The 18,191-nt window shown below is 50.0% G+C and overlaps 2 protein-coding genes and 4 non-coding genes across 9 annotated transcripts; 5 read left to right on the forward strand and 1 right to left on the reverse strand.

Annotated features, from left to right (window-relative positions):
* Positions 1–1,093: 1,093 nt before the first annotated feature.
* Positions 1,094–2,442, reverse strand: LOC115598186 (factor VIII intron 22 protein-like). Its single transcript, XM_030448819.1, has one exon. The coding sequence runs from the start codon at positions 2,434–2,436 to the stop codon at positions 1,384–1,386; it is 1,053 nt and encodes a 350-aa protein (XP_030304679.1). The 5' UTR covers positions 2,437–2,442; the 3' UTR covers positions 1,094–1,383.
* A 292-nt stretch (positions 2,443–2,734) lies between these two features.
* On the forward strand, positions 2,735–17,964 carry DKC1 (dyskerin pseudouridine synthase 1). Of its 4 annotated transcripts, none has more exons than XM_030448812.1 (17): positions 2,735–2,812; positions 3,162–3,406; positions 4,335–4,454; positions 5,336–5,397; positions 5,689–5,775; positions 6,289–6,380; positions 6,879–7,063; positions 8,547–8,611; positions 9,189–9,315; positions 9,657–9,787; positions 10,740–10,883; positions 11,319–11,439; positions 12,650–12,768; positions 14,341–14,444; positions 14,868–14,934; positions 15,644–15,796; positions 16,615–17,964. In XM_030448812.1, the coding sequence occupies exons 6-17, from the start codon at positions 6,310–6,312 to the stop codon at positions 16,678–16,680; spliced, it is 1,353 nt and encodes a 450-aa protein (XP_030304672.1). In that variant the 5' UTR covers positions 2,735–2,812; positions 3,162–3,406; positions 4,335–4,454; positions 5,336–5,397; positions 5,689–5,775; positions 6,289–6,309; the 3' UTR covers positions 16,681–17,964. The 4 variants fall into 4 exon arrangements, with proteins under 4 accessions (XP_030304672.1, XP_030304671.1, XP_030304670.1 ...); XM_030448811.1 differs by having other exon boundaries at positions 2,777–2,840; XM_030448810.1 differs by lacking the exons at positions 2,735–2,812; positions 3,162–3,406; positions 4,335–4,454 and adding an exon at positions 4,975–5,072.
* Positions 8,725–8,972, forward strand: LOC115598229. Its single transcript, XR_003987500.1, has one exon. It is a non-coding gene; the product is annotated as a small nucleolar RNA SNORD17 (small nucleolar RNA).
* On the forward strand, positions 9,965–10,100 carry LOC115598235. Its single transcript, XR_003987506.1, has one exon. It is a non-coding gene; the product is annotated as a small nucleolar RNA SNORA36 family (small nucleolar RNA).
* LOC115598230 lies at positions 11,685–11,932 on the forward strand. The gene has a single exon (XR_003987501.1). It is a non-coding gene; the product is annotated as a small nucleolar RNA SNORD17 (small nucleolar RNA).
* Positions 13,106–13,181, forward strand: LOC115598228. The gene has a single exon (XR_003987499.1). It is a non-coding gene; the product is annotated as a small nucleolar RNA SNORD83 (small nucleolar RNA).
* Positions 17,965–18,191: the final 227 nt, after the last annotated feature.

The following is an 18,191-nucleotide window of genomic DNA, read 5'->3' on the forward strand; positions in this document are numbered from 1 at the left end:
AACAGCTACGACCGTCCTCCGATCCCTTCCGTCCCGGGATTTGTGTCCTAGATTTAAGCGGCCCCGGAATTGCCGGAGACGGAAACTGCCCCGGGGCACACACCCACACACACCCCTTGTACGGAGTAAGCCGTACAGCAGAGCTTGTCTGCTTGGTTTTGCTGACACGAACAGCAATTCCCGTTCATACGGGCACACTCAGACCCGGCACCTCCAGGAACGCTGACAGTGACCAAAAAATTACCCGTATGCTATGCAGCTTTCAAATATACTAATTTCAGACAAACTGAGCATCTTAGAGACGTCCTTAGTCTGGGAATTAACTCTACACAGCTCTAGTTCTAATCTCGAGAAAGCTAAGAGTGGGACACAAGTTTGTTTTTTTTTTTTTAATGCCCACCACAGAGTATCTAATAGTTTAATCTATTTTGATTTAATAGGAGGGAACCACAAATACTTTTTATGCACAGATTTTTATTTTTACTTCAGTGCATGACACATCCACAGCTAACTTAACTACAACATAACATCAGATACTGAATTCACCATTTATCAACTACAATTTTACCCAGGCAAAAGAAAAGCCTCTTGGTAGTTAACTCTCCTTAAGTACTGTGGGAATGAATGTTTGCATTTCAACCAGGAACACTGCAACTTCCTAGTTGTTTAAATTAAATGCTGAAGAGCATGTGAAAAACTAACATTCGAACAGAATTTGAAAAAACTGCTACCTCTAGACCCCAATATTGAAATCATGAGTACACATAATAAATTACACCAGAGTGACCTTTGCCTTCGACTTCTCAGGTGTACATATGACATTACTCTCTCCCTCAATTTCTCAGCTTTCTGCAGTATCGGGGAAGCTCCAAGAATTTGTTCTGTTTTCTGTTAGGAATGTGTACTAGAGTTGTTCTTTATTTATGCTACTTGGCCACCTATTTGGGGACTACCAGGCACCTCTGGCTTCCAGAATAAAGCACCCCTTTCTGGATTGCACCTTGTTGGGAGTTTTGGTTTTGTAAAACCACTCCAGCACTTTTATGTGCAAACCCTCCACTACGTGCACCCCAGACCATATCCTTACAGCAAGTCTTCCTCTTTGAAAGTGCAGACAGTTCTTCAAGGAACTGCCTGGTTCTGACTACATCTTTCAAACATAGCAATTTTCAACACATACAGCAAACAGTTTACTGTGACACAAGATAAATGAGTAGCTGAGCACATTTGCATATCAATTATTACTCGATTCTGTTACAGAATTCATTTTTTAAATAAATAACAAGATGGAGAATAAGCCAGATCAGATTGTGGCTCAAATCCAAGCCTGGCCCTGCCGACCCACAGAAGCACGGTGAGGCCCATCCACATCGGTGGCAGCGCTCAGAGCCCCTGTCCTGCGGGGCTGAGCATCTCCTGTAGCACCAGGTGCAGCAGGTGGTTCTGCTCGGCGCTGAGCAGCGGCCAGAGCTCGGCCTGCAGGGCCTTCAGTGCCTCCGCGTCCTTCTCCTGGCACGCCAGCACAGCCGACTGCAGCAGCAAGAAGAGTTCAGCGGGCAGGTAGCTCACCGCCGGCGGCAGCCCGCCGACCGCCCCGGGCCCGGCCCCGGCCCCTGGCCCCGCGCCCTCTGATGCCTCCCAGCAGTACTGCTCCAGTGTCCGGGCGTGCTCGGGCAGCAACTTGGCGGGCGGTGGCTGCAGTAGAAGCAAGAGCAGCACCCGAGACACCTCGCAGCGCGCCAGCACATCCAGGAAAGCACCGCCAGGCGCGCCCCCGCCCCCGCCGACACCGTCCAGCGCTGCCCCTGCCAGTGCCTGCGCCCGCGTCAGTGCGGCCAGCGCGCCGGCGTAGTCGCGGCCCAGCAGCAAGCAGGAGGCGCGCTCGGCCAGGCAGCGCAGCGCCTCCAAGGGCAGCCGTGCGGCCGTCAGCAGCTCAGCCGCCCGTTGCAAGTGTGCGGCGGCTCGGGCAGGCCGGCCCGTGTCGCGCAGCGCCGCCGCCAGCTCCAGGCACAGTCCGGCCGCCAGCGCCGGCTGTCCCCGTTCCAAGTGCAGGCGGGCGGCGAAGGAGCCGCAGCTCTGCGCTGCCGCCACATGCTCGCCGAAACCGCCTCGCAGCCCCAGGCGCTGCCGTAGGTCCCACTCCTGACGCAGGAAGAGCCGCGCCGCCTCAGCCAGGGCGGCCGCCTCAGCGGGCCCGTGGAAGAGACTCTGGGCGCAGCGCGCCACGGCCAGCTGGCACCAGGCCGCGTAGGGCAGGCACTCTTGGGCGCGCAGCTCCCGCGCCAGCGCCGCGAACTGTTCCGCCGCCTCCGCCACGTTCGGCTTCCGCAGGAATCGCCGCCGCAGCTTGGCTGACACCAGCCGGTACCGCGACAGGAAGTCCCCGTCCCCGCCGAGGCCCGGCCCGGGGCCAGAGCCGCCCGCCGCCGACAGCATCGCGCACCCCCCGGAACTGACGCTGCACGGACAGGGGCTGCGAAGCGGAAGGAGATTCTGAACGTGAGCGGTGTGGGGCTGTCCCTCGGACCCTCTTCCGATTGTCCTCGCCAGGTACGGGTTCAGCCAGCCCCTCCTTCAGGAACAGAATAGACACGAAAGAAGAAAAAAGCCAGGAAGATCTTGCTGGAGACTTCTGTGGTGCATTCCCTTAAGAAAGTGCGTTCCTTGCTGAACGATCTTAGCGTGATCCAACCGTCAAAGAACGCCCCGAATTGCCATCTGCCAGCACCCGCATGACCCCGCAGCCCGCATCGATTGGCCGACGGCAGGCGAGGGGGGGCGGAACGAGGCGTGGTGTCACTTCCGACAGCAGGTCATTCCGGTATAACTCTGTGTTACGGGTACTCTTGATTTCAGTATCGGTTTTAGAGGCAGCAGTTTTTTCAAATTCTTTTCGAATGTTCGTTTTTCACATTCTCTTGAGGACCCACACTTAAACAACTAGGAAACTGCAGGCTTTCGGCGTTAGCCCCTTCCTTCCACGCTTCCCGTCAGGCCCAGGGCAAGGCTCTAGCTGCGCTGCAAGCACTGTCCGGCAGCTCTGAGCAAAGCAAAACGGCAGCCGCCGAGTCAGACCGGCCATGGGTGTTTTTAAAGTCAGCGGTGTACTTTCTGCAGCCGAGCTGGCCACGATCATGGTGTTTTTGTCATCCCGCCTGCAGGTGCGTGTCTGGCGGTGGGTTTGCTGTGCTGCCTGCAGGAGTGCAGCCCCTCTCCTCCCCGCCATGGCTCTGTCCTGCGTGTTGAGGCCAACGTGCCGGCACCTTTGCTCTTCGAGTGCTCTCCTGAGCAGCCTGCCCGGTCGTGACCGCAGCCTGCTGGCAGAGAAGAAGGTGGCAGCAAAGCGGAAGAGGAAGGAAAAGTCGAGGGAGGGCTGCAGCCTGCCAGGTTCCTCCTGGGAGGAGAGGTATGGCTTTTCCAAAATGACCAAGCCCTCTTGCAAAGCACTAAGCACCTGAAGCGGATGATGGAGCAGTGGACTGGGGGATTCACCGCCACTGAGGTGTAAGGGGTAGAAATGGAGGAGCCAGGGCTCTGCTGGGTTCCTTGCAGTTTGGCGTTGGCAGAGGAATAATGGGAAAGACAAATGAAAAGGTCTACAAGGAGAGAGGCTCAGGGGCAGAGTAGTGGTCGTACTGGCAAGCAAAAAGTAATAGTCTGTTAGATCTGCAGTTGTTTGTCTGAAAGTAGTTTCCACTGGGTGCTTTGGAAGCGGCTCCCAAAATCCCAGTGAGCAACAAGAGCAACTTCTTCATCTGTGGGTTGTGGGCTCAGTGAGTCAGTTAGTTGATGGACAGTTATGATAGAATTTTTTTGAAATTGGCTTTTATGTACTTTGCTTTTGCTCGGGCTTCCCTCAAATACAAGCAGTGGTAAGTTCTGAGGTTGACTTGTAAACTTGTGCTGTGTAAGTGGCTGGATCAGAGTGAATGTAATTCCCTGCCTGCTGCTCAGAAACTGTGTTTCACTGTTGTGGATTTAATCCAGTAGAGCATTAGCAAACAAACTGTAGTAGTGGCTGGAACTGTGAGTGGGTGGGTGATGCAGGATGGCTGCATCTGGTGAGAGAAGCACCAATGCAGGACAGCGGGTTCACTGGGGCTTCAGGTTGGACGTAGTTCTCCAGGCCATCCCTCAGGGCCCACGCATAGAGGATTTGCCCTCTCTCCTTGTTGCTCCAAGCAGCTGCAGAGATGAGAAAGGCAGAGTTCCTCAGGGGCTATATCCCACTTGCAGTGTTCCCTCCTGTTGGCCTTCCCAGAGGTGGGTGGTGAAGAGCTGCCCACTGTCGTGTGGTCCTGTGAGAATGTTTCTGACTCAGGACTCCTCTGCAGGTGAAGTATGAAAGCCAGAGGAAGGTTTTGCAGACTCTGGCATCTCGTCTTGAGGAGCTGGGCATAGGTGTGCAGAAAGCTGGTGGACTCTGCTGTCCTCTCCAGCCTGTGGTCCCTTCGGTGAGTATCCCTGGGCAGTCTGTGCCCTCTGAGCCGCCACCAGTCTCTTGCTCAACTCCGTGAGAGTCTGATGGTGGGGAATACTTGGTTGCAGCGAATGTGCTTGTGAAGTCCTTGCTGGCTGCTGTTTTGCAGCCTGTGACTGCTGGCGAGTGAGACATGTTCAGTAATTAGGAACCCCTTTTTTGTGTCCAAGCCTTCCCTGATCAATGTGTCACCGTATTGTCACAGAGCCAGTTCTTCCAGAGGGAATGTACGGGAGGTCTCAGGCATGAGCTAAGTATTGCACGTCCATGTGTATTTTCCCATGTTGCTAACAGAACAACCAGTCTGCGGCTTAGCTTTCCTCCATTACTTTTAGCCCGATCTAATGTGAGGTGTCCACACCCCTGTAGTGTGGTTGGCTGTCGCTGATCGTTGCGGTTCCTCTCAGCCATTTTCCCGCCCCGGTCTCCCCGGTGGCCGCGCCGGGATGGGGCGGGGCTGCCTGAGTCCGCGTGCGCGGTCACCGGTGACGCGTGGGTCCCGTGGTGTCGCGGGGCCTGTCGGGAGGAGGCGCCCTTTCTCCTGCGTGAGCGGTGGCGGCAGCACGCGGCGTGGCCATGGCGGAGGGGAACGGTGCGGAGCGGCGGGACCCGCACCGGGGGCGCTTTGTCCCTGCCGGGCGCGGTGTGCACAGGCGGGTGGGGGCGAGTGGTGGTCCTGCGGGGCGGTGATCGCGTGGTGTTCGGCCTCGGTCTGGCGCCACGTGGGGGAGTGTTCGCGGCTCTCCTGTACCGGAGGGTTTCGGGGCTGCGGGCTCCTTCCTGGGTCTGTTCTGCTCCCGGCGCGATGGGGCTGGTGAGGCCTCTCTGGGGACGCTTAGCGTGTCGCTCCCGCAGGTTCCAGCGTGAAAAAGCGGCGGAAGAAGCAGAAGCGGGCGCTCCTCGATGAGGATGTAGCGGTGAGTGTGCGGCCGCCGGCCCGGTGCAGGGGCAGCCCGGGGTCGGGGGCATAGGGGCTTTCCTATCGGGGTCCGTGGCGGTGAGGCGGTCGGTGGGTCCCGGGAGAGGGGTGGTGAGTAGCGGGGCCTCGCCGCGTGCCCAAACGAGCTTCCTGGCGGGCAGAGGCCGCGCAGCGTGGCGGGCAGCACCGCTAACGGGGATGCGTGGGGGCACCGCGTGGCAACGCGTGGGAGCCGATGGCCTTCGGTTTTTTCGCCTCTCTCACCTCGGGTAACTTAATCTGTCCTCAGGACATTCAGCACTCGGAGGAATTTCTCATCAAGCCCGAGTCCCGGATCGCTCAGCTGGACACATCCCAGTGGCCCTTACTGCTGAAGGTATAGCGGGTATAGGCAGCCTCGTAACCTCTCCCTGCTCTTTCTTTTGTCTCCATTCAGGCCCGTGCAGATGCAGAGCTCCTTCTCTGTGTAACCTTTCTACTAAGAAAAAGTAGAAGCGGAAACTAACCTTTTGTATGCAACATTTATGTTATAAAGATTGCCTATCAGTGTTGTTTGCATGTCTGCTTTTAAAGTTTACTGTCTTCAAGACTCTACCAGGTTTCTTTAGCTATGTATTTCTGTCTGGCAGTGCCCTGTGGTCTTTGTAGGCTTGTGAGTTGCTTGTGCTTGGTTTCTGGGGCACACTGAATTTATCCTGCCTTGTTAAAGTTAGTGTTTTTGGTTTCCCATGTGTTTCAGATATTTAATTGTTAGGTCATTTTAATTTTGAAAGGGCTCTTTCATGTAAATATACAAATCAGAAGTAACGAGGGAGATTTATTGGACTGAAGTAACACTGAAACTAAAGTGAACTCAGGAATTCTTGTTACTTATGCTTGCATTTTGTAGAACTTTGACAAGTTAAATGTGATGACAGCACACTACACACCTCTTCCTTCTGGTGCTAATCCCCTGAAGAGAGAGATTTCTGAATATGTTAGGTGAGTGCAATAAGGGCCTGAGTGGTTTATTTTCTTTCATAGTTAGTATCTGCAAAATATTTTCTGTTCTGTGTTCTCCTTGTATCTTTCTGATTGACTCTATGCCTTGCATCTAACCCACTGATCACCTCCTGTAAGGTTTGCTATGTTTTGGGATTGTGGCTGGTCTGGATGGACATGCAAACTTTAGAGGAATCCTCCGAGGTTTTATTGCAGGTTCTTTGGACTAAAAGGATTTGAGACTCCTTGGAGTTTGTAGCATTAAGTGCAGAGTACTAATGAACAGTCTAAAAAGAACATAGTTCTTTGTGGAATGTATCATATGCTGTGCCTGGAGCAGCTTGGCATGTACTTGCTGTGAGCAGCTATAAGGCTTATTGCTTGTTTGGCTGTATAAAACCATACATCTTCCCAGACATGACAAATATTGTCAAAGTTCTTGCACTCTTACTGTGACTACCCCAATGCTCAGTTCCTGCTCTCTGTGCTGTGCTGTAGGTCTGGCTTTATCAACCTCGACAAACCTTCCAATCCATCTTCCCACGAGGTGGTTGCGTGGATCAGACGCATCCTTCGAGTCGAGAAGACAGGACACAGTGGCACTCTGGATCCTAAGGTGACTGGGTGCCTCATTGTGTGCATTGAGAGGGCAACACGACTGGTCAAATCCCAGCAGAGTGCAGGTATGTTTATTGCCTGGGACTATTTCCAGTCTGGGAGGTGTGGGGACAAAGTGGAAATTGCCAGTCTTTGAAAGGGCTACTTTTGGTCTTCAGTACCTTGAACCACAGGATGTTCAGGGTTAGAAGTGACTTCTGGATACCGTCTATTCCAACCCTACCTGGCAGAGCAGGTTCACTACATCAGTTTGGACATGGCATTCAGGCAGGTTTTCAGTGTCTCGAGACAGACACTCTACCACCTCTCTGGGCACCCTGTTCCAGTGCTCTGCCACACTGAAAGTAAAGAACGTCCTCCTCATGTTTAGATGGAACTTCCCATGTTCAAGTTTGTGCTCATTACCTCTTATCTTGTCATTGTGCACCTCTGAAAAAAGATGCCCCATCCTCATAACACCCACACTGTCAGTATTTATAAGCATTGATAAGATTCCCCACCTCAGTCTTCTCTTCTTCAGACTAAGAAGACTTAGGTTCCTCGGCCTTTCCTCTTAAGAGGGATGTCCTAGTCACTTAATCATCTTTGTAGCTCTCTGCTGTACCCTCTGCAGCAGTTCCCTGTCTTTGGCTGGTGAGGCCACAGCTTGAGTCCTGTGTCCAGTTCTGGGCCCCTTAGTTCAGGAAGGAGATTGAGGTGCTGGAGCAGGTCCAGAGAAGAGCAACAAGGCTGTGAAGGGATCCAGCACAAGTCCTGTGAGGAAGGGCTGAGGGAGCTGTTTGCCACATTGTTCCTGATCCAGGCCAGGATGCCATTGGCCTTCTTGGCCATCTGAGCGCACTACTGGCTCATCTTCAGCTTCCTGTCAGTCCAAACTCCCAGGTCCTTTTCTGCCTGGCTGCTCTCCGGCCACTCTGAATATACTGAACAGGAGTAGACCCAGTACTGACCCCTGGGGAACACCTTGTGTTTTACAGGTCCTCTAGCTAGATTCTGCCACTAATGACAACCCTCTGAGCTCTATATTTGAGCCATTTCAATCCACTCCACTGTTCATTCATATAACCCACACTTGCTAAGCTTGCCTATGAGGATGCTGTGGGAGATGGTGTCGAGTCTTGCTGAGCTTAAAAATTGCTTATCCTTACTCAGTGATGATACTAGTGAGGATGCATCCATGCTTTTTGCATTTGGGTTTTTTTTTTTTTATGATGGTTTGGTGTTTGTGGTTTGTTGTGTTTTTATTGCTTTTCTCCTGCTTGTGTTATTCTAAGTTAGTGAAAGTACTTTTGACACTGGTTTCATGTAGTAACAGATCTTGTGGCCTCAGCCTCTACCAGTCCAGTGAAATAAAACTTGGTGAAGAAATAAATATAGCTCAGATTTATTTTGTTGGAAGAATAACCAACTCGATAATAAACTGTGTGCTCTTCCTGAGAGAGGTGGTTCTGAAAATTTTGGGGTGCTGTGTGACTGAAGTAGTGTGGACCTTGAGGTCAACATTAAAATCCAAGTGGCCATTCCTGTCTGCTCTTGTCATTCTTGCAGGCAAAGAGTATGTGGGAATTGTTCGGCTGCACAATGCAATTGAAAGTGAGGCTCAGCTTGCCAGGGTAAGTCTCGGTGTGCTTGTAGCCATGCTGGCACTTTGCGTGCATTCAAAGTGCTTGGCATCAGTGGGACATGAGAGGATAGGATAGGAGCAGAGCTCAGGTGTGCTTTGTGTGTGAGGTGATGACAAAGTTTATCCATTCTCTGAGTGCAGTCGTGCTGCCCTCCTGCACCACCCTGACTCCTGTTCTAGGATCTGGGTGCTGTTCAGCCTCCAGAGTCCCCTCAGTCTCCCAGTGTTCTACTGGGGGCTGCTATGGTGTCTGGTTGGCTGCCTGCAGGAGTGAAGTGGTACTGGCAGGGTTAGAGCTCCTCTCTGGGGGGCTCTGTCCCTACTGAGATGAGGAAATGATGTCTGATCACATGCTGGCACCTGGTGAAAAAAAATCAGGTGTGCTAATTGGCAGCTGGGGTAGCATTTTTACAACATCATTCATTCAGCTTGGTCTCATTAAATGTGATACCACCAATTAAACCTTGTGGTTTCTCACTCATAGAAGAAGTGGTAGTTGCTGAAGACCTCAAGGTGCTCCTGCACTAGACCACATGTGTAAGCTGTTTGTCTTCCTTTCCCCTCAGGCAATAGAAACTCTGACAGGAGCACTGTTTCAGCGGCCGCCCCTCATTGCTGCTGTCAAACGACAACTTAGAGTCAGAACCATCTATGAGAGCAAGCTGGTGGAGTATGATCCTGAGAGAAGATTAGGTAAAACAGGGCTTTCCTACCTTCCTATTAAGCTGATGGGTGATTAAAATTTTCTGTGAAGTGGGCTGCTTCCTATTCTTGGCAGATGTCTTGTGGCACAAATCTCGCCACCATCAAGCAGTAACTGCTTTGTGTATTACTTTGGTGTGCTGATAAGCAAATCTTTTCCAGTTTTTGTATTGCTGCGTTCTTCAGTAAACAGCCAAATTATGTCACTTATGACATCATATGCATCTGTCACGCCAGGCTGATGATTCTGTGAAGGGCTCTTGTAGGGACAGTCTACATGTTAATTTCTAGATACATATTAAAATACTCTTCTGTCCTTTCCTGCATTTTAGGTATCTTCTGGGTGAGCTGTGAAGCAGGCACATACATCCGAACACTCTGTGTTCACCTTGGTTTGCTGCTTGGTGTGGGGGGACAGATGCAGGAGCTCCGCAGAGTGCGCTCAGGCATCCTGGGAGAAAAGGTAGAGTGCTAGCTCTGTGCACTGGAGTGCAGCAAATTTGAAATCGTTAAAATTGCAAGAGTTCCTTGGAACTGTGTTGGTTTTACAGTGTTAGGAGAAGATATGGATGCATAGCAGCTGGGAGGAGTCTTGTGAATAGCCCTGAGAACATGGGAGCTCTTACTGTACATGGTCTGTAACCAAAGTGTTGAGTTCAGTTCAGGGTGTTGCCCCTGTTCTGTTAATTAAGCTTTGGGACAGTGAATGACTGGGAAGTACACCATGGTGCATGAAAGTTTTTTTTTTTGCCATCTGTGCTTCTCAGCCTACAAATTATGCACATGCACATTACAACTACTTGGTGTTAGGGTGCAGTGGAGGAAACATGCTTTAACAAAATGATCTTGGGAGGTGGAGTCTCATAAGGACTTGAATGCTTGCACAGTCTTTTCAGTCTGGTCATAGCTGAATCCTGCTGCCACTGCAGGCTCAAGAACTAATTTCTTTCTTCACAGAGCAAGAGGTTCAGAGGGAAAGTGCATCCTCACCCATCCATGCTCTTACCACAGCTGTTACCACTGGCAGTCATTCCTGAATTCCACATGGTGTGGCTGCTTCAAGAATTTATTCCATATCACAGATTGAAGATCTGATTCATTTAGACTTGTACTCACTTCTTTATGTAGAAGTCCCAGGTATTTGGCAATAATTCAGAGTTTTGTGTGGAGATATAATACACTAGACCCACATGCTGTCTGAGATTAGGAAGGCTGAAGTCTGGTAGCAGCAAAGCTGACCTCAAGCTGTTGATGGAATGTATTCTTTCCTCTCTTAGGTTACTTTTTTGATGCTTCTGAGTTGGGCATCTGTTTTTTCACTTCTTTTCAGCACACTGTTTACTTTTGGACTTGAGCTGTTGGGTGCATTTCGAGTTACTGGCTGGTAAGAGTTTAGAGGGATTGTGTCTTTGCAGGACAACATGGTGACTATGCATGATGTACTGGATGCACAGTGGCAGTATGATAACAACAAGGATGAAAGCTACCTGCGAAGAGTTATCCTGCCATTAGAGAAGCTCCTGACTTCACACAAGAGGCTCGTCATGAAAGACAGTGCGGTGAGTTCCTGAGGTAGGGCCAGCTGACAGCCAGAGGCTGCAACGTGTTCTTCTAACTTGTACAGCTAAGACAGTAAATGGAGGATGAGGATCCATATGGTGTCCATTGCTGTCCTCAGTGTGAGCTGTGTGAGCCCTAATATGGGCTGCTGCCAAGGTCATCAGTAAAATTGCAAGAGTCAGGAATTGAGTGGCAGAGGAGCTGCTCTCCTTGTTTCAGGAGGATGTTGTAAGAAATCTGCCTTACATGTTGTGATGGGTAGTTTGCTTACTTTTTCCAAAGCCTGTGAGTTTCATATCGTGGACAATAAATAGGTATGTGGGATGCTATTGCTGTACAGTAATGGCAATGGGAAGCTAGAATCTTGGAGGCACTTCTTACTTTGTGTTTATTCTGTAGTAACTTAAAAGCCCTCCTGTTCCCTACATTTTCAGGTTAATGCCATTTGCTATGGAGCCAAGATCATGCTGCCTGGTGTCCTGAGGTATGAAGATGGTATTGAGCTTAATCAGGAGATTGTTGTAATCACCACAAAAGGCGAAGCAATCTGCCTAGGTATGAAATTCCTTGTTTTTTGTGTGCCCAAATAACAGACTCTTGCAGTGAATGCACAACAAATGACTCCCTGTGTGCAGAAAATCTAAATCATGCTTCCTGATGAATACTGTGAGTTAGTGTGATCCAAGGCAATTGGTGTTTGGGCCGGATGTTAAGAAACAGCAGCTGCATCAGTCCTTGGCCAGGTGTGAAGTGTTCCTCAGCATGGTTTCAGCCACATGATACTCAGATGTGCTTTGTGTGTGAGGTGATGACAAAGTTTATCCATTCTCTGAGTGCAGTCGTGCTGCCCTCCTGCACCACCCTGACTCCTGTTCTAGGATCTGGGTGCTGTTCAGCCTCCAGAGTCCTCTCAGTCTCCCAGTGTTCTACTGGGGGCTGCTGTGGTGTCTGGTTGGCTGCCTGCAGGAGTGAAGTGGCACTGGCAGGGTTAGAGCTTCTCTCTGGGGGGCTCTGTCCCTACTGAGATGAGGAAATGATGTCTGATCACATACTGCTACCTGGCACATCACACTCCCTGAGCTGGTAAGTGTAAAACAACTACTGGCTTCTGAGAAGTGACTCAGAAAGGTGCTTTGTTCTAACCAGGGTCTTCAAAGAAGCAGCTGTGTAAGTGGCAGCTGCTGACATACCGTACAGATGATCTGTCATTGTGCTCACTGCTGCATGGTCTCCAGACTCATGGGGACTGAGAGGCTTTGGAGGTGTAAAACATCCAAGCTGTTCCATCCTGTTGTTTGTACTGCCTGCACTTTGGTCATCTTGGAGATCTGGCAAGAAAAATCATAATTTATTTGTAGGAATAGTCTGCTCTGGTTAGGCTCTGCTGGTTTTCTGCTGTTTCTAGTGTCATGGTTCTTTGGGCTGGAAATGCTCCAGCAGGTGCTCACAGAGCTGATGATGTTGGTGCTGTCCTCAGAATTGGTTGTTCTGTGTTAATGTGTTCAGAACCAGTCTTCTGGTGTAAACTGGTGAGGCCTGTGCTTAATCCACAACTGACAAGTTTGCTGCCTTTAAGCAGGACAGCTCTTTAAAGTCTTTGTCCAAACCTTACCTCCAGTGAGATTTTGGGATGAAATTGCACTGGTGGGGAATATTACTCCTCTTTATCATAACAAAGGAAGAACAGGCTGAACACATCAGGTTCCGGAATTGCTGTTGCTGTTCTGCTGTTAACTGAGTTAATGAACTTTGTCTGCTTCTGTAGCCATTGCCTTGATGACCACAGCAGTCATTTCTACCTGTGACCATGGCATTGTGGCGAAGATCAAGAGGGTGATCATGGAGAGAGACACTTATCCTCGCAAATGGGGTCTGGGTCCCAAGGTGAGCAGCATGGGTGTGCATTCCAGGACATGGGTGCCAGTCCCAAGACAGCAGTGGGAGCTCTGCTGTTGGGATATAGGACTCTGTGCCTCTTGTAGAGAGCTGCACCCCTGTGTTTTCCAGGGCCTCAGGGTAATTCTGCTGTGCTCTCCTGGAGTCAGGGTTGTGCTTCCCAGTGCTGACATCATGCCAGCTGAGTGCCAGTCAGAGCAAGGCTTTCTCTGCAAATGGAGCCTAGGCAGGTCTGCCCAAGGCCTGCTGGAAGGTGCCACTGGTGCTCAGACAGTGTGTAAAGCACCTCAGGTGTGTAAAGCACCAGCTCTCCTCTGGTAAAAGAGCCAAATGATGTGAAGTAAATGGCATTAGCACTCTGTGCAAAGATGACCTTCATCTATCACCCCATACTGATGGCTCTGGAGGGGCTGGCCAAGAAGCTGCTTTTCATTCTGGTGCATCTGCAACAGTGCCAAAATGCAGACTGTCTTGTGAGACACTGAATTGTGCCTGAAAGACAGGAGAAGTAGGAACACTAATTGTTGAGTTTTTGTCCTTTTTCAAGTATGTGTAGTCGTGGAAATCAGCGCGTCATCTGTGCAGCTTGATTGCAGCCAAACTGGCATTTCACTGTGGCAAGTGATGCAGCTCAGACCTAAAACTTGGTGTCAAGTTGCTATGGCTTATTCTATTCCTGTTGTTCAGGTGAAAAGTAGAAAGCTGTGGGGATGCAAGTTTGATGATGATACCAAACAGTCAACACACTAGAGGCAAGGGTTGTCATCCAGAGACCTTGACAGCATGACCTTGGGCCTGTGCCAGTCTCAAGAAGTTCAGTAAGGCCAAATGCACAGCACCTGGATCAAGGCACTCCCAAATACAATTAAAAGTTGTGCAGAGGATGGGTTTTGAGAACACCCCTGAGGAAAAGGACTTGGGGGGCTATTGTTTAATGAGAAGCTCAGCATGAGCCAGTAATGTGTGTTTGCAGCCCAGAAAGCCAACCATATCCTGGACTGCATCAAAAGAAGCATGGCCAGCAAGTCAGGGGAGATGATTATTCCCCTCTTACTCTGGTCTCATGAGAGCACCTGGAATGCTGTGTCCAATTCTGGAGCCCCCAACACAAGATGGCCATGGAGCTCTTGCAGTTAGTGTAAACAGGGGCCACAAAGATTATCACAGGGTTGGAGCAGCTATTGTAATGAGTGCCAGTTCAAGCATCTTGAAGGCTTTAGCAAAGCCCTGCATCATTTGCAGCTAGAGTAGAATGAAATGTGGAAGGTCATTAAGCTGGAGGAACCCAGTCAGAGATCTGAGCTCTGTGAGGTGCAGAGTGCTGCTGTTAATTCTCCAATTAGCCGTTCTCTACTGATGATGCCTCCTGTCTGGGATTTGTAGGCTGCTGTGCAGGGTGTGTTCTGTTAAAAGGTCCTTGGAGAAGTGTTAAGTCAGTTATGCTGTAGTTAGCTTGGCTTGTTCCTGGATTGCCTCCTCGTAGGCTGGGTGTCTGAAGCCCCAGGGAAGATTTCTCCTCCATAAAGCTGCAGTCTGACTTGTGTTGCTCATTGCTCTCAGGCCAGTCAGAAGAAGATGATGATTCAGAAGGGTCTATTGGACAAGCACGGAAAGCCCAACGAGAGCACACCGGATTCCTGGAAGAAGGAGTATGTGGATTATAGGTGAGTACAGGATGTCTGGCTCCCCTAATGATGGGGAGAAGGGAGGGCTGGGTGCTGCTGTTTGTGCTTGGAGCGTGTTAGGCCTGGTCCAAAGCTATTGAGGCACAGTGGCATTTCTTGTGGTGCTAGGGAACATACTGCTAGTTGGTAGTGCTGGAGGGGAAGGCCCTGAGCAGACAGTTATCCCTTTTTAGCCTGTGCTTGTGGTTTTAGAGGGAGTCAGTCTGCTAAATTAAATGGGGGAGGCCTCACTGTGGCCCAGCTAGCCCTGGTGCAGGCTGCAGGTCTTCCCTGACACCACCCTACCCACCCAGCACCTGGCATGGGTTCTGGAGCACTTGTGAGGGGGACAGGGCTTTGTGCTTGTGTGCAGCAGCATGAAGCAATGGCTGCCCTGCTCAGCCTGGGGATCTTCTCTTTCAGGGATGCTTCCAAAAAAGAGGCAGCTGCCATTCCCCGAGCTGGTTTAGAGCTGGAGAGGGCTTCAAAAGTGAGTATCTTACAACTCTTGGGCTGCAAGGTTGTTTGGGTCCTGATGAAGGGTGGATACATCCTGTTCCTTTAGGTAGTTTGTATAAGGATGTGTTGATGGATTGTTTTACAGGGGAAGGTGTTTACATTTCTGGAAGCCTAGTGCCCCAACATGTGTTGTGGTTGTGTGGCCCATCTGTAGGGTAACCTGCTTAGGGCCTTACACCTGAATGTTTGTCTGCAGAATGTTGTCCTTCATTTGCAAGTCCTGTAGCACAGTGTGAGAATGAGGAGCTCTGAATTGTGCTGTACAAGTTGCAGCATCCAAGAAAATATGTTGCTTAGAGAGAGCCATGGTGGAAGTTTGCTGAGCCAGAGAACTCTTCTGGATACTACAGACAGTTGCAGAAATGTCCATGCTGAAGTTGCATCTCAGTTTCCCTAAGTCAGGGCTTGTGTCATGATCTCAGAGCAGGTGCATTTGGAAGGTGCAGCAGTGTTTCCAACAAGTGGGTTGCAGCAAGCTGAGAAATATGGGGTGGAATTCTTGCAGAAGCAAATCCTAGACAGTGTATGCTGGAGGGGACCACTGGCAGTCTGTAGCTCACACTGTCCATACAAAGCATTTTTAACTGTGAAATTTGGTTGAACTGGGCAAAAAATAGTTTTGCAGTCAGTTTTCCCATCACTTGAGCTCCATTGGAGTTGATACCAACTTCTCTTAACAGCGAAAGCGAGAGTCGGAGAGTGAATGTGAGGGAGCTGTGACTCCACCATCCCCTGCCACCCCACCACCAGAGGAGCTGAGCAAAAAGAAAAAGAAGAAGAAAGAGAAGAAGGCTAAAGAGGCTGCTGAGAGTGGAGGAGAACAAATAGAAGTGGTATGTAACTGGGTCCTGCCATGGTATGGGCCAAGCATGGATGAAACTTGCTATTTCTCCCTAATACATCCAGGATAAATGCATCAGCATCCTGCTCTGCATGTTCCCAGACTGCCAGGTTCCCCACAGGCAGGCAAAGATGTCCATAGATGTGCCTTTGTAAATTGATTTAGTGTCATCTGAGACTAGGCAGGGAGGTGGAGCATATCCTTGTGGAGGTGAATCTGCAGCAGCCATCTGTGCCACAGGGCAGTTGGGGGTACATGTTCTTGCCAGCCATCTCTGTTCTTTGGTGCCCTGGCACGTTGCTGGCATTCAGTCAGTGTGCTTGAGTGCTTATATGGTGGCAAGAGAGGATTGTGGCCATTAGCCTGTACTGTATCTGGAATGGGGCTGTCCTGCTAAAATGAGCAGTGAGGGGAAGGAATCTTACTGATTCCTTCTTGACCTCTCCAGCTGCTTCACCTCACAATTAGGAAGAATTCCACCTCTCCAACCTAGGGAATGTTGGTGAGAGACTTTTTACAAAGACATGCAGTGATAAAACAAAAGGTAATAACTTAGAACTGGAAGGGGGTAGATTGAGGTTAGACATTAGAAAGAAGTTCTTTACTGTGAGGATGGTGAGATACTGGAACAGGTTGCTCCAGGAGAGTTGTAGATGCCCCCTCCTTGGAAGTATTCAAGGCCAGGTTAGATCAGGTTTTGGGCACTATGATCTAGTGGAAGGGGTCCCTGCCCATGACAGGGGACTGGAACTAGATGATCTATAAGGTTCCCTTCCAAGCCAAACCATTCTATGATTCTGTGATTCACAGGCCAGTGAGACCATCACCAAGAAAAAGAAAAAGAAACAAAAGGAGGTGGAAGACATCTCGGAGTAAGCCACTTGATCTTTCCAAAGCTGACGACTTTGTCAACAGGGGGAAGTCTGAGACCTTGAGAAAAGGAGGACTGACTTTGGCAGAGGGTCCAGCAAGTTCCAGATTATTTTTTTGCTGCATATATGACTGTGTGGGTGTGTTTGCCCAGGCTATGCCCTGCACAAGCACCCTTCCTCATCCTGTTTTAAGGGTTGCTAGAGAAGCAAGGTGCTTGACTGTGCCTGCACTGGATTGCTGTCTAAAGCTGAACACCATGATACCAACAGAAGTGGAATCTTCAGGAAAACTACATCTTACTTGGTGTCTCTGTTTTCATCCTGAGAGGGAGGAATGTTTCTCACCCCTCTTGTCCTGCCTCTTTCTTTCCTTTTCTTCCAAGTTTGGAGCTGTTACGGGACAGTCACAGAAAGTTTTGGTATCTGGAGGACTGACTTTGTCACAGCCCACCTAAATAGGTTTAGATGGGGACAGTCAAACAAGTATTTGAAGAGCTCTGGTTTGCTTTAACCTGGCTGTATGCTTGACTTGACCTTCAGCTAGATAAGATCAAGTATTTCTCCCAGATAGTCTTCAGTACTTACATTAACCTTACCATAAAATGATTAGACCATAACATTCCTGCTTTCTGTTTTAGAATGTGGGGACCTGCTTGTTAGTTGTCAGCTAATCCCCAGGCCCAGTGCTTCAAATGGTCTTTTCAGTGTGTACCTCTTGCTGGCTCTTTGCACTTCTCTACCTGGTTGCTGGAGTGGGACCACAGCACTGTGACTTCCCTGATCTTGATACCTAATATGCTCTGAAGGCAAGAAGTAGGAATGCTGTTGGGGAGCAGAAGTGAAGTGCCAGTATGCCAGCTAAAGAGATGGCATGTTGGGACTGGAGTCCTTGTGAGGAAAGGCTTGGCCAGAGGCTGATCTTCAAGGTGCATTGGGTTTGGGGCTTGAGTGATTTCAGAAACACTTGTCCTAATTTTCTTACCTGGGATGGTGGCTAGCTGAGGGCAGGAGGTCTCTCCTCTGTCTCAGGGGTATTGCTGAGTCAGGATTTTAGCCCATTTTAGTGGGGAAGGATCCAGACTGCTTCATCCATGCAGAGATTCTGGAATATTTGTCTTGGCCTCATGTATTGCTTATGTCTTAACTGGCTTGACATTCCTTTCTTCCAGTGCTAGAGATACACCCAGGCAGCGGGGCCAGCAGCTGATGGCTGGCATCACTTGAGCAGAAAAACTAGTCCATTTTTATTTACTCTTTTTTTATATAAAAATAAAAGCCCTATTTTTGAGCAGGTGGTTTTCATGCTCATCTGGCTGCTACAAGAAGTCAGTGGTCTGTTCATGGAGAAGGGAAGCAGCTTAACATGTGCAATCTGCAGCTGGGTGTGTCAGTGGCTGACTGTTCTGCCCAGCCTCTATGCTGCTCCCCCGAGGAAGCTGTTGGTGCAGAGAAGTGGCCATATTGCTGTGGGACATCACTAGGGTGAGCAGGTGTCTAGGGGACACCCTCTACTTC

This window comes from Calypte anna, chromosome 4 (genome assembly GCF_003957555.1).
Source record: "Calypte anna isolate BGI_N300 chromosome 4, bCalAnn1_v1.p, whole genome shotgun sequence".
NCBI classification, from domain to species: Eukaryota; Metazoa; Chordata; class Aves; order Apodiformes; family Trochilidae; genus Calypte; species Calypte anna.

Coding starts and splice junctions, on each gene's coding strand:
- LOC115598186 (XM_030448819.1), bottom strand. CDS start 2,436: ATGCTGTCGGCGGCGGGCGGCTCTGGCCCCGGGCCGGGCCTCGGCGGG.
- DKC1 (XM_030448810.1), top strand. Junction 6,381..6,878: donor GAGATTTCTGAATATGTTAG/GTGAGTGCAATA, acceptor GCTGTGCTGTAG/GTCTGGCTTTATCAACCTCG. Junction 12,769..14,340: donor AATGGGGTCTGGGTCCCAAG/GTGAGCAGCATG, acceptor CATTGCTCTCAG/GCCAGTCAGAAGAAGATGAT.